We start from the raw sequence: 15,162 nt of genomic DNA on the forward strand, positions 1-15,162 counted from the left end.
CATTTGTCCTATTAGGTGTCTGAAAGTCTGCTTGTACATGGAAACCTGCTGGCTGCAAATAAAGATTAGCTGGACTTGTACAAGCACATGCATTTTAAAAAATGAAAGAGAAATGCACTATCTGCATATAACACTGCTGTTAATCTGTTAAATATAAATTGCTGCATCAAAGAAGTAAGACCTTGGTTTCTCAAAAGGCACAGTACCCTTCCTTGCAGGTAAACCACTGGATGGAGAGAGATGATTTGTGGGATTATGCAGACCTCAGTACAGTAAATCACATGCTTGTATATCTAAGAACAGGACCTGCATCTTGTAATATACAATTTCAAAGATAAAGCTGACCAGACGCAGATAATATCCCCAAAGACACATAAGCCTTTGTGAACAGGCTTTATTCCTCACTCACATTAGCTTCGTGGCATCACCAAGGGGTAAAGGATGGGTCCAGAGGCACTTAAAGCTTGCACAACACTGGTCATTTGCAATAATACATTTTATGTCTGAGTTCAAAACAAGTTCGATGTTCATTAGAAAAGGCCTTATTATACGCTGTGGTCTAACTATCTGACTAATTTCATTGTTATTTCTGTTCCTGACTCATTCATACACAGATTCCTCCAAATATATTTGATAATTGTTGAACAGTTTATGCAAACAAATTTCAGGCTATTAGGTATTCATGAACCATTCACTTCAGCTATCCACTATTTTTAGTGTCTTACTGCTGTTGCTACTGTTCCCAAAGCTGGGTGGAGGAGGACACATTTGAGATGCAAGAACAATGTATAAATCAAATGGTAAGTACACTTTTTAATTAGTACAAAATAATTGCTTTTATAGGATTATTTAGGAAATTGTACTTGCCATTTTCTTGCCAATTCTTGCTTTTCTCCTGTAGTTACAAATTCAAAAATTTCCTCTCTTCTCAGTGAAAATTTATTAATCCAACTCTTATTCTAAGTGACACAACCAGTTTTAGACATCTAGCTTTCTGTAAAAGGCTTCACATTCACACCATACCTCTGAATAAATAAATTGCCACATACAGTAGAGCCTTAGAAACTGAGAGCTATTAGGCGATAGGACATTTTCTATCATTTTTTCTATCAAAACATTTTATTTTAAAGCTACTTGAAGTTCTTCGGAAGCCTCAGAAGCATAATAAAGATCTAGAATACATTATGTCTGCTTAAATAAGCCAAGTGCAATGCCTGCTGCAATTTCAGAAATTGAGCAGAAAGAGTAAGATAGTATAGCCATCCTTCTCTGAATCAACTCACACTTAGAGACCCATATGAACCTTCACTGTTACCCAATGAAGGTTTCATGCATGAGGGCTACCATTAATATTGCAATCTCTATAACAGGCATCAAATTATTCCATGTGATTAATGTACTGGTATTGGCTAAGACAGAGTTAAATTTCTTCATAGAAACTTGTATTGGCCTATATTTTGGATTTGTGATCCCAGAATTACAGAATGGTAGGGGTTAGAAAGGACATCTGGAGACCATCTATCCCACTCCCTCTGCTAAAGCAGGTAAATGAAAGGCAATGAAAAACATTGTTGATAACACAGGGATCTTTTAGACATGGTTGAGCCATGCTTATGCAGCATCATAGACTTTTCTGCTCCTCATACTGCCCCAGGCTGGGATGCACAAGAAGCTGGGAGGGGACACAGCTGGGACAGTTGACCCCAGGACACCACAGGGATATCCCATGTCACGTAAAAGAGTGCTCAGCAATAAAAGCTGGGGGAAGAAGGAGAAAAAAATTATATTTGCAGTGATGGTGTTTGTCTTCTCAAGTAACCACTATGCATGATGAAGCCTGCTTTCCTGGAGAGTGATTATATGATTCTATGGCTCAAATGCCTGCCTGCCAAAGGAAAGAAGTGAATGACTTCCTTATTTTCCATCACTTGCATTTTTACGTATGTTTGTTTCCCACTATTTACCTATACAGTCTGTCTTTATCTCAGCTCACAAGTTTTGTCATTTTATTTTCCCTTCCAATTCTCTCCTCCATCCCACTGGGGGCAGTGGGTGAGCAGCTGTGTGGGCTTGAGCTTCTGGCTGAAGTTAATCCACAAGAATCAACTATGTTCTGTACCACTTGATTTTTGTTAGCAATAGCATAGATGATGATTGGGAAAGGCCTAGTTTTGAGTCTGATGATCAAATTAGACTATTCTGTTCAAAATTGTTCAGGTGGAATGATACTAGGGCAACATCAGGTGCAGATTAAATCTTGCATTCTTTCTCTGATGAACCACCCTGAATCTCTGGACCTGCTGTTTAAATGACACCTGTACTTGGAGATATGTTATCTCCTGATGCTACACAATTATTCTAATACGTCAGCCCCAAACACTGATACTGAGGGGTCCTGAAGTCACTTCACTGTTGCTTGATAGTGTATAGTACTTGTAACTCTACACTTATAGGAACCATATAAATGACCCCACGCCCCTAAGCTGCTAAAAATTTTATAATGTGTATAACACAGAAAACTAGTAGATCCTCAAAGGAAAGTGAAGGAGGAATCCCTAGGAGAAATGTTTCGGGGACTGAAAATGAAAAATATTTTATATAGTTGGAAGAGGATACAGAGAAGCATGTACAGATGGTGATATGGTTAAGAGAGGCAGGCAAACATACGAAAGGAAGGCTTTATAATTAATTTAGAGAGCTAACTTCATGGATTACAAACTGTGAACAGTGTACCTTGTTAGGACTATGCATCTACAAATAACATTAAAGTTTACAGGCTTGTTTTCATCCCTACATCTCTCCAATTGCAGCGCAGGATGTCTCAACTACATTAATAAAAAGACATTACCTTGCCTCCTCTGCCACAAAGTGCCCTCCATTTTTGATTCCATATTCACTGACACTTCAAAGAATTTAAGAGGAAATGGAAGAATTGCTGAAAGGTGGCGATTGTAAGCTATGTGAACTTGAACCAGAACACGTAAATTTTTTAATTTCAGAAGACTCATCTACATCTCCCTTTACAGCCACTGAATTCACATGCAGATCTGACAAATCACACAGAATCAGATCCAAAACCCACCTCTGATGCACGAAGTGTGATTTGGTGTGCAATTTTGGTACTTAAAATACCAGCAGGGTGAAGGAGGGAATTCTGATCCTTTACTCTGCTCTTGTGAGACCTCATCTGCAGCCCTGCATTCAGTTCTGGAGTCCTCAGCACCGGACAGACACAGACCTGTTACAGCAAGTCCAGAGGAGGGTCACAAAGATGAACAGAGGGATGGAGCCCCTCCCATATGAGGGCAGGCACTGGCACAGGTTGCCCAGAGCAGTGGTGGCTGCCCCATCCCTGGAGGCGCCCAAAGCCAGGCTGGATGAGACACTGAGCAGCCTGACCCAGGGGAAGGTATCCCTGCCCACAGCAGGGGGCATTAATCTAGATGATCTTTAAGATCCCTTCCAACCCAAACCATAGTTTGATTCTGTGACTTTAGAGGAAGGGTTAAAGGCAACAAAGAGGGCTTCTATAAGTAGTCAGGAGACAAAAAGGAGGCTAGGTCTTGCTACTGAATGAGATGGGGATCTAGTGACACAGGACATGGAAAAGTCTGAGGTATGGAATGCCTTCTTCACCTCAATCACTAGTGAGACTGGAGTTCAGAAATCCCAGGTCCCAGAGCTGAGAGAGAAAGGCTGGAGCAAGGAAGATGTACCCTTGGTGGAAGAGGATCAGGTCAGGGAAGAGCAAAGCAAACTGAACTTACCTAAGCCCATGGGCCCTGATGGAATGCACCCATCAGCGCTGAGGCAGATGGACGAGCTGGAGAAATGAGCTGACAGGAACCTCATGAGTTCAACAAGGGGCAATGCAAAATCTTGCCCCTGGGCATGAAAAAAACCGAAGGCACCAGTACATTCAGGGGTTGCCCAGCTGGAAAGCAGCTTTGCAAAACGCACCTGGGCGTCTTAGTTGACACCAATTAGAACATAAGGCAGCAATGTGCTCTTGCAGCAGAGGCCAACAGTGTCCTGGGCTTCACTAGGAGAAGTATTGCCAGCAGACCAGGGGAGGCGATTCTTCCACTCTGTTTTGCACGGGTGAAGCCACACCTCATCTACTGCATGCAGCTCCACTCTCACCAGTACAAGAGACAAGGACATGCAGGAGACACTCCAATGAAAAGCCATGAAGGGAATGATGTAGGAATGGGAGGTTATATCCTACAAGGAAAGACCAAGAGACCTGAGTCTGTTTGGCTTGGAGAAGAGAAGGCAGATTTCACCTGTGAAGCAGAACATGCAGCAGGTAGTTACTGATGTACTATGAACTGCCATAATAATTGCCTGGATACAAATAATTTACAGATCTCGATGCTAGCCTCCATACCTAACATGCTCCTCATCCCCAAAATATGGAAATGCTAAAGTTATTTCACTGCAGTGTTGCATTTTTAACAAAGTAATGGCACAAAAAAAATAGTTATAAAGGTGAAATGAGTGATTTTCCTGGGGTTCTGATTAAGAGATTTTTGTCTTTTCATTTGTAGAAATCATGGCTTTCATCTGCAGGAATTAGGACTTTTCCCACAAATTCTTGAATTTCCCACAAATTCTCAGGTCACAGAATTCTTTTGACTTTACACTTTCTCTTATTTTTACATTCAAACCTTATGTCTACTGTATGTCTTCTTGTAGCATTATTCTTTTATCAATGTATAAAGATCTAAAATCTATAAGTGATATGCATAATATCTTGCAGATAAAATCTACATTCTGTAGGCTGATATTCCTGAGTACTGCTTAGAAGTCCTTACAACTTAGCATATCATGTAATCTATGCAATTCTAAAATAAACTATGCAATTCTAAAATAAACTTGAAATCAGAATTCTCTCAAAAAACTCTAAGTGAAAATGACTTGCATACCATAGGACTGAAATACAGAACAAATAATCTTATTTATGCTATTTCTTATTACTTATGGAAATGTTTCCAGATGGTTCCAACTGTATCAACTGAAAACTTGCCCAGATGGAGTTTCAAATAACTGCTTGTTCAGTACATGCAAAGTATAATGGAATAGCTTGTTTGAAACAAACAGTAGTATCTGAAGGCAGCTTAAAATGAAGGAGGAGGAATAACAAAGAAAGTGGCGTCTTTTTTTTCAGATTTGTAGGAAAACAGATTATTAGTTGTGTTTTATTTATTCAGGGTTTGGAGAATTATTTGGTGGTGGGGACAGGAAGGGAGCTGGGGATATGTGTGTTTGGTTGGTTGGGTTTTTTTGCCTTAAGAAAGCCCTTCTAAAGTGCCTCGAGCAGAGAGCAATTTTAGTTTGGCAAAAATTTATGATAGTCACCCTTACACACCAGTCCCACAGACATCAACTGTCAAAATATTCAGCTTAGAAAGCTGTACTAAGCCTTCATTCCAGTCTTAAAAGATGCTCTGACAAGGCAATGTATCTCATGGAGATTAGACAGTGATGCTTTCTTCATGATTTCTTAAAGAAGCTTCTGTGACCAGAACCCACTTGTAAGTTGTACCCCTTATACAGCTGCTGTGTAAATTTCTGCCTTTGCTTTCTCATTCCTCCCTACATATGGCCAGTCTTTCTCTCAAAGGACATAAGACAAAAGGAGGCCACCTCAGCCAAAAAAGATGTATTTTATCTTGAAACACATTAGCAAAACCAATATTTGTCAAGTAAGTATATGCCAATTACTGAGTTCTTGGTAATAAATCCTTTCTCTTATAGATCTCAGTTACATTTGCCTCTATGAGGAGCTACAGAGAACTCTGCTTGAGGTGAGAGGAATAATCCAGGATGCTACATTTTAAGTCATACACTGTTCCTCTTTTATTCCAATTTGAACTGCTGGCATTGGAGAAAACACTGTGGTTTCTGAACTTTTAACTTAGCCTGCTTCTCTTCATTTCTGGTGCATCTAGCCAGATTTCCCTTAATTCTTTGCATAACAGCATAGAGCAAGCTCAATCTGTCTCCCCCAAAATGAATAACTGTCACAACTATGATGACAGGATCGCAGCATATGCTTCTTGAAAACAACTTCCTAAAATGCAGAGCGAGAAGACTTTCAGAGATCCCCAGCACAAGCCTCATGGACCATCCATCTATGCAGAAGCCCCACCTGCCCTGGTGTACAGCTCCATCAAAGGCATGTCTCCAGATTTCTTTAAAAGGCGGTAAATAATGAAGGGTTTCTAAAGAGGAGGGCTATAACCGCAGGATAGCCCAGTATTTACCTTCGTGCCTACTCTCAGCCCTTTTTGCAGGGCGGCTTCTTTGCTTTAGGCATTAAATATATTCTCACACAGCAATACATTTCATTTCTATTCCTTGTTTTGCCTCTCTAAATTTATGTGCACACTAGACACACAAATCTCCTCTAGGCTTGCTTAAAGCCATGGAGAAGACAAATCAGTGCAGGCAGGAAGAGAACAAAAAGTGCATGGATGGGCTGGTAGAAGAAAATGTGCAGGTCAGATCGTTTCACAAAAGTTCCTGTTAAGTTATTCAAAGCTAAACGTGTGTCCTTTTTTTCTTACTTTTTACTGAATTAATCATCTCAGGTACATTATTTAGTTTCTCAGAACTACTTGTTCAACAATGTGATGTGTACACTAGGTTGAGCCTCCTAGAACTGCATAGCAATGAGCTGAACTTAATATTTTTCTCTTTTTATTACCTGATCTTTGTATTTCCGAAAAATAAGCTGTGAACACCAGAAATGAGCATTAGCTACTTACCTATAAAATAAATGGAGTTAGGAGAAAGGAGACATAATATATACTCCCTATTCCCAAAATCTTAACCCACAGTATGACTTAGTCAGGAAGAACACAGTTATTCAACTTAAATGGCAACAGGTTAAAATATTGTGCTATGTTAACGCATTTTTATTACGCACCTGTAATACAATATGATATAATAGAACACATTGTAATACAGATTACATGTTAAATAACTTCATGCATGTAAGATAGGCTTTTTTCAACTGTAGAATGGGATTTTTTACTTTTCTGAAAGATGTCCTGTCAATGCAGACAAAACCTTTTTGCTTTCCAAGGACTAAATCAGCATATAACAAAGCTATTTTTCATTACATTTTCCACTTCTGCTAACTGTTGTCTGATTTCTTATCTTCTAAAGCAAAAACCTGCAGGCACCTTACTGTAGAACAACAACAGAAAAAAAACCCCTTTCTGTTCTCTTTTATTTTGTATGGCATTTATGTAAAATGAACTTTCTAGTTTTCCATTAGATAGGATGCATTAGATGGACTTAACTTTTACATAAAGCCCTTTCTTTTGGAAAGTAGTGAGTCACACTGGGGAAGCCAGATTCCCCATATATATTAGGGAAAACTGGATATAAGCAGTGGAAAGCTCAAAGACTTACTGCCTTATTTATTCTTATTCAAAACAATTTTGACTGAAAGATTTTTTTCATCTTCCAGAAGAAACATAACAGTGTGAACTGCATGTGAATAAGATGACACGGATGATTAAAACTGAGCAAACCGGGGAAACTAAAGTAATCTACATATATAATAACTAGTACTGCAGATGGAGTGGTAATTAATAATTTACCATTTTCCAGTAATTACCAAGCAATGGCATGTGTTTATGTGTGGATGAATAACAGAAGAGAATCTGTAAGCTAGCTGACAAAAATACTCCTTTTTAATGGTAAGCACTGATGTGCAGTTTACTGTTTCCATGTAGACTTACATATGACACTATTCTTTTTCCTTTTTGAAAAATTTAAATAAATGAGAACACTACACATTAATACAATGTGTTAAGTAATATCATCTTTGAGAGGAAAAAGTTGAAGTAAATATATTGCAAACATTTGTAATCTGGAGCATAAAAGAATACTGTCATAGCACTTCAGACAAATTGGAACATTATGGCAGGCTCTCACCTTCTCTGTGGACCAGGTCTGATCACTCTCAGATGTCAATCCAATAAGAGTACTGACAATTATTGCACCATAGGAGACATACATATGGAGAGAGTATATATAAACACTGCAGATCATGTATGTATATACACATGGACACTATATTTTGTTTACATAAAATGTATAAAGTCTATAGAGAAACTTGCACATGGAGGAAGAAGGCACTTGAATTGTAAATCCTGTAAAGCCACATGGCAGCAAATGGAAATTCTCATTTTATAGCTACCAACATACATATTTTTCTCTAAAAGTCAATAAAAGATGAGTACATTAATTCTGACTACCTCCAAGTCTCACATACGGTTCCCACCCCCGTGCCATGGCACTTGCCTTCTCAATCAGTTGGCAAAGTTCAACCAAAAGCAGTGCACCTCCAAGAAAACAAACCTAAGATTTGCATGAACGGCTTGAATACCACTTGATACAACCAACTCACTGCAACACAAAATTAAAAAGCCAGCCAACTATACTCCCTGTACAGTTGGGAATATGTGTATTTTAGAACATGCATATATGTTTGTATGTATGCTACATAATACATGTGTGTGTATATATGTGTATACCTGCAAACATGAATGCAATTGAGACTTTTTGTGCCTTTACAGACCACTATAATCTCCTTCCTATCCTAACTTCAGATATCCAACCCCGCTTATCCAGGACGGAAGCCCGTTAGCATTTGTGCACTCTCCTCTCTGCCTCACAGACATAAACTATTTGTAGTTCTGAAACTGTCTAACTGATTAGTACAACTAGATTAATCCCAGCACAATTATTTCCAGCATATGAGTTGCTTGAAAACTGTTGCTCTGTTTCTTGACCTGCAAAAAAGTTCATGTGCCTGAACATTTGTTAAATTTTGAACATCAACCAGTTTGCAAGAATGCTGCTTCACAAATACTGATTTTAATTAAAGCACTGACGAAGTATTAGTTAAGCATCATAAATCCTGTGGGGAGGATGCTCACACATTAAAAAAAATGAAATCAACATAAGAATTCTCAAAAACAGTCTCTGTATTTGCATGCCTCATTGATCGAATCACAGAGTGCTTAATACTTCATAATAAGAATTACTCTTAGGGGAAAGTACCTATTAATTAAATCCTCGAAATAATAACCAGACTATCCTTCAAAGCATAGCTGTGAAGGAAATCAAATAAATATTACCTCATTTTTATAGATGAGAAAGATGAAACCAAAAGAAATACCTCAGCCAGCGGCATAGGCTTAATTGAGAATACACCAGGACTGAGGCTCCAGACAACCCAGCTCAGTATCCTGGTCTCCTTTCTGCAGAATATGGTGCTTTATTGCAACTGCAACTCCCAAATTATTTCAGTTACAGTTGCTAGGACTTGGTAGTCCTATAAGGTAGGCAGACACTCAGTATCTTAAATTCAGAAACCACAGAACAGAAACCATCTGTTTCCTTCACTATTTTTAAAGCTACTTGTCCAGGCTGAGGTAGGAAACTTAAGGCAGAGCTGGATCTAATTTCTTGGAAGGCATGCACCTGTCCAGACTATGAGACATCCTCCAGGCTGGCCCTGGTACATGTGCTGCTTGGCTTTCTCAAAACACTCTGATAGGAGGCAAAGTTCTGCAGCTGAGATGTTTCATTTCTCAAATAGCACATAAACACATTTGCCCCTTCAAGAATCTTATATTCTGCCAGTATGATCCATGTGTTGTATGTTGTTCACAACTACAATTGTTCCATAATGATGAGTTGTAAATCTCACATAATTTTTAAGTCTCAGCTTAAGAGTAGTAACAGTCATATTTGTGAAGTGTATCCTAAAGATACTTCATTTTTCTTATGCACTGACTCATTAAGCAAAGGTAAACTGCGTAGTGAAACCAACCTCATATTTGGAAATGCAAGCGTCACAGTTCACCACTGCACTTGCTTGTTTTACGATTTTTTTCTGAAGTGCTGTACGATCTCCTTTTTCTTCTTTCTTGCTTCATGAGATGGATTTACCCACAAAGAACTTTGAAACTTTATATTTATTACCTGTGTAGAATTTAAGAGATCTGCTAAACATAGCAAAAATCAAATTATGGGTATATAATACAAACTTACATTTCAATTATGCTCAGAAACTGAGTATAAAGGTTGAGTGAACAAATCAAAGGCAGGAACTTAGTGCTTATTCATCTGTCCCATAGATGTCCTATAAATGTATTTCTTTTTGTATCTGTTAAGAATAATTCTAGATTTCCTATATCTGAGAAGTTTTTCCTTTGGACCTCTTTAGCTTTCTAACAGTTGTCTTTTAGCTGCTCTGGTAGTTACGGTACTAATTTACCTATCAACTTCCTAACATTGACAGTCAGACACTTCAAGAGTAAGAACCAGAAGCATTCTTTGAACTAAATTTTATTCATCAAAAGTGTAACATAAAGGATTCAAAACTACTCCTACAGATGGGCTGAATTTGACAAAACCAAACCAAAACAGGGAACTGAAATATTCTCTTTTACTACTTTTGGACCAGCAGAAAAGCATTTTTCTCCTCCTTTTGGAAGTGTATAACATTTTAATTAACGTTTATGTATGATTAAACTTCTCAACTGAAATAAAATATTTCCAAATGTGATTTTATTTACTCAGAACAAAGGTTTATATAAACATGTTTTCCCTTGTTTCTCTTTGTTGCCTTAAGTAGCAAGCAGGAAAAAATAATAAATAGAACTGAGAAAATAATCTAAGATACTATTTTATTATATCTATTTATACTAGATAATGAAGAAATATTAATTACAGTATATCCTAAGAACTCTCATCTCTCCACAAGTGTGTATTTTCAAAACTGGCAGATACGTCTTGCCCAAAATTTTATTTATTCTTTATAAGAATTCATTAGTCAGGAAAAATGAAAATTTCATCTTATTATTTAAATTAAAGTATTACTGATAGGCATTTGGTTTCTTGCAGTCTGTTTCTAGCACACTACTTTAATCCAAAAGGATAATTTTTTCTTATCTGAGCTGTTACCATGGGACAAAAGTAATAATTTCCAATGCTTTACTTCAAATTACAGTATGCTAGTGATCAGCATTCACAAATCTGGAGCTGCCAGTCAGCCACCAGACTTCTAATTACACATCACTTGTTATCACTTCCAGAAAAAGCAGGACCACCCTCTAGCTGATTCTCATCCTCTACAGACACTCTTTCTCAGTGAGTTAGTTTTGTTTGATGCAGTGTTTAAAGTCAGTCAGTTTGAATGGAAAAATCAGAGTATTTGCTGTTCTGCTACCTTCCTTTGTCTTATTCTAATTTTTCATGCTATTCAGAACTCCCTTATACACATCTAAGAAAGACTTAACAAAATGGGACTCCTCATCAGTCACAGGATCTTCCTCTTTTTTCCCCATCACTTTTCCTCCCTTACTGAACTGCCATCTGTTTTCTCTAACTTAAAAAAAAACCCAACAGGATACTTAAGCCCATCAAACATTTTGGCATATGATTTGGTTATTTTCACACTGAGGCACTCTGAGCAAAGATCAGGCCTCCTGGTGTGGACGCACTGTAACAAATAGTTAGTTCTGTCTCTGTGATAATAATTAAGCCTCCAAACTGGAATGGTGCTACAGTAGCTGATGGCACACAGACACAGGCAATGGCACATCCTTACAGTATTGTCTCCCATCTTCTCAATTACACAAATAAGTATAGTTGTGTAATGAAATCACTTGTTCTCAGACAAAAAAATCCCGAAGTGTATCAATTACTCTGGGAACAACTAAGTTGCATGAAATGCTTAACCAAATTGCTAGTATAATCAAGGCTGCATTAAGCCAAGGAATACAGCTGCTGTGCAAAGAACTAACATAACTACATTCTTACATTCTTCCTGCTCACTGTTTTAAAAAAACACAGTGCTACAGTAAGTCTGCCAAAAGTCTAAACTAAATAGTTTTGGGAGGTCCACAAACTTGATCTGAGGGCTGAAGCACCTCCCATATGAGGGCAGGCTGAGAGAGTTGGACTTGTTCAGACTAGAGAAGAGAAAGCTCCAGAGAGACCTTAGAGCAGCCTTCCAGTACTTAAAGGAGGCCTACAGGAAAGCTGGGGAGGGGCTCTTTATCAGGGATATGTAGTGACAGGACAAGGGTAATGGTTTTAAGCTGAAAGAGGGCAGATTTAGATTAGGCATTAGCAGGAAATTGTTTACTGTAAGGGTGTGAGGCACTGGAACAGATTGCCTAGACAAGTTATGGATGCCCCATCCCTGGAGGTGTTCAAGGCCACCTGATGTAGTGGAAGGGGTCCCTGCTCGTGTCAGAGGGGTTGGAACTATATGATCTTTAAGGTCCCTTCCATCCCAAACCATTCTATGATTCAGGCACAAAAAGACAGCTCTGGTATTAATATGGTCATTGTGAACATAAATTAATTTCCAAAAAGGCCAACAAGATAAAAGAAATACTTCTAAGTAATATTGTTCTTCCCAGTGCATTTCAGAGTAAGAATAATAAGAAAGTATACTCCTAAAACATTATGGGAATTGTTAGTATAAAGAACTCATAAAAACTTGAAAATCATGTTTCCTGCATTTCCATAGGAGAGACAGAGCATAGGCTGCAGCAATGCAAGCTTTCTCCTGTGCACCAGATGCAAACTCAAAAGCAGAACACACAACTGAATTTTTGTGCCAGTTTAAACTTTGGCTTACTTTCAAAGATGACAAATTAATGCCAACATTTTACTCATGTGGAACCCACTCATTATGTCTTGCACAGAGACCACCAGTTAATTCAGCATTTAGACATGTTTACGCCTACCCACCCATTATTATGCTGCTACATATGAACATTCCTCAACTTTATGGAATAATGGATGATTTAACACTGGAACAAGCTGAATCAAAACTACTTGTGAATAAAAATTAAATCCATGCCTCACAGCTTGCTAGCACCCTCTCAAATTTCTCTTCCTCTCTTAGGAACACAAACTGCTCTACCCCATTCCCCACACTCTCTTTGTGGTTGAAGCTTCTCAGTCCATTACTTGCCTTTTCCTCTCTAGTCCCAGTTCACACTTTCCACCATCTATTTTGTAATATACACAAAAATAGCTGTGATAGAAGTGTGACATATATGGAGCTCTAAAAATAAGTGAAGTCTTAACTGGTTTTCTTGCAATATTGTAGACTGGGGAAACCCACATCAAACATTTAATTTTACTGGAGTTTGAATTGGTGTTTTAATCAGTTAAATTGTGCAGTGGTAACTTTTGAGCAAAACAAGGTATTAAAGCAAAATAAAACCACAAAACATTTAAATTATTTGGAATCTGCTTCTCTTCCATAGTGAAAGAACAAGACTTTTGTCTAAAAAAAATTGCCCAAATCTACGTCTATACAGACAACATCAGATGAAGGTACAAACAAGGTCTGAGGAGATAAGGCATTCCCAACAGACTCCTGTTATATCTAAAACCCGTTTTAAGGATGAGGAGGAGAAGAAGCCCAGTCACAGAAAATACAAGCTTCACAGGGGCCTTAATCGACCCCATTTCCCCCACACAAAGAAAATGCATCAAAAAAAAAAAAAAAACAAAACCCAGAGAAAATCCCAGACATATCCCAGAGCAAAACAAAACAAAACAAAACAAAACAACAAAACAAAACAAAACAAAACGACTTACTGTCTTCTTCAACATTTTGACGGCGTAAGGTTTCTGGGTCCCTTTCTGCCTGCATCTGTAGACAATGGATGTAGCCCCACTAAATTAGAAAAAAAAGAAAGAAAAAAAAGGAAGAAGAGTTGTACATACAGCTCTTTGAATATGCCAATAAACAGAGTTGCCTAGCTGAAACTACATTTTCTACTCCTCCCAGCCTGGGCAAAAATACCTCAATTTTCCCCACAGATGCAACTAAAAAAAAAAAAAAAATCCCAAAAGAAAAGAAAAAAAACAGAGGAAAAACTGTTCTCTGGTGATCAAGATGCCTGTTGGTGACACCTTTTTCTGGCTCCTGACAAATCGTAGAGGCTCCCTCACTGTTAGGAAAGAATTTATTCTGGCCCCAAACCTGAGACAACATATCTCGTCTTTGTTAAGGCAACCCATTTGCAACAACTGGTTGCATTAAGATTTTTTTTTACACTATCTATTGATGGCAATAATGGGGAGAGAAACAGAAAAGAAGACACAAGTATTGTGTTGCTCCCTGCTCAGTTGGCAAACAGCCAAATTCAGCACTAGACAAAGCGAAGATCGCTTTTGGTTAATTCAGTGGAAACCTGTGCAACTCATTCAGACCGAAACTGAACTGGGTAATATTTTCTGGTTGCATTCAAGGTGCATTCACTTGAATGTGCTAAATCTGAGCACGCATAACATAAAATTATGGCTCTGCTGGTTGGTCTGAGTGGGAGGCTAGGCTATACAGTCTCCAGAGGCAGCTCAGCTGCTGAGGTTACTTCTTGTGCTCTACTTGTTACCATCAAGGAAGGGATTTGTACTCTATAAATTAGCCAAAAAATAGGAACCCACTGGCAAAATCATAATGGTTATAAACAGCTCTGGTACCTCTATATTCTACCACATGTACTTTTAGGTGCCATTGAGCAACCCAGAGTTAGCCACCATCAAAACAGGTGCACTGCTGTGCTACAAGTCAGCACTGGATTTATGGCATTTTTCAAAGCCTCCTATTCTCAAGGACATTTGTCACCCACTATAAGACTCAGCACTTTTGAATAGCTGTAGATTTTTAAGCTAGAGGATACTGCTGTTACGAGACATGACTTCCCACAAAACATACATCACAGAGCAGCAGTGTAGAAGGATTTCATATATACCACACATGAAATTGCACTGCAGATCTCTCTGAACCAGAAGAAACTCATTTCAATATGTCTATAGGAGATGACCACAAGAAGCAGAACGACACAAACAGCTTTCTTTTAAGCAGTGGAATGACATAGCCATTCACTTGACTGCCTAATTAAAGCTGGGATGCAAGGTTTATGATTCTGGGTGCACTACCGTACAAAACCACGATGGATGCTCTGCACTTCTCCCTCCTCAGAACTGGCACAGGTACCAGATAATGTTCTGCATAGGCATGTCCGTATTTTTATGTATACATGAGTGAGCACAAGAACTGGCATTGGACAGAGATTCATTTCAGAAAGATCACTTCGT

General features: G+C 38.4%; 1 protein-coding gene across 2 annotated transcripts in view; it reads right to left on the minus strand.

Annotated features, from left to right (window-relative positions):
- The window catches only part of CAMK4 (calcium/calmodulin dependent protein kinase IV), a 164,148-nt gene that overhangs the window by 79,349 nt on the left and 69,637 nt on the right, over positions 1 to 15,162 (minus strand). For both annotated transcript variants that reach the window (XM_054054650.1, XM_054054651.1), the window contains exon 3: positions 13,657 to 13,735. In XM_054054650.1, the coding sequence (XP_053910625.1) occupies positions 13,657 to 13,735 (79 nt within the window). The remainder of the gene's footprint in view (positions 1 to 13,656; positions 13,736 to 15,162) is intronic.

The sequence above is a fragment of the Cuculus canorus genome, chromosome Z (assembly GCF_017976375.1).
Source record: "Cuculus canorus isolate bCucCan1 chromosome Z, bCucCan1.pri, whole genome shotgun sequence".
Classification (NCBI taxonomy): Eukaryota; Metazoa; Chordata; class Aves; order Cuculiformes; family Cuculidae; genus Cuculus; species Cuculus canorus.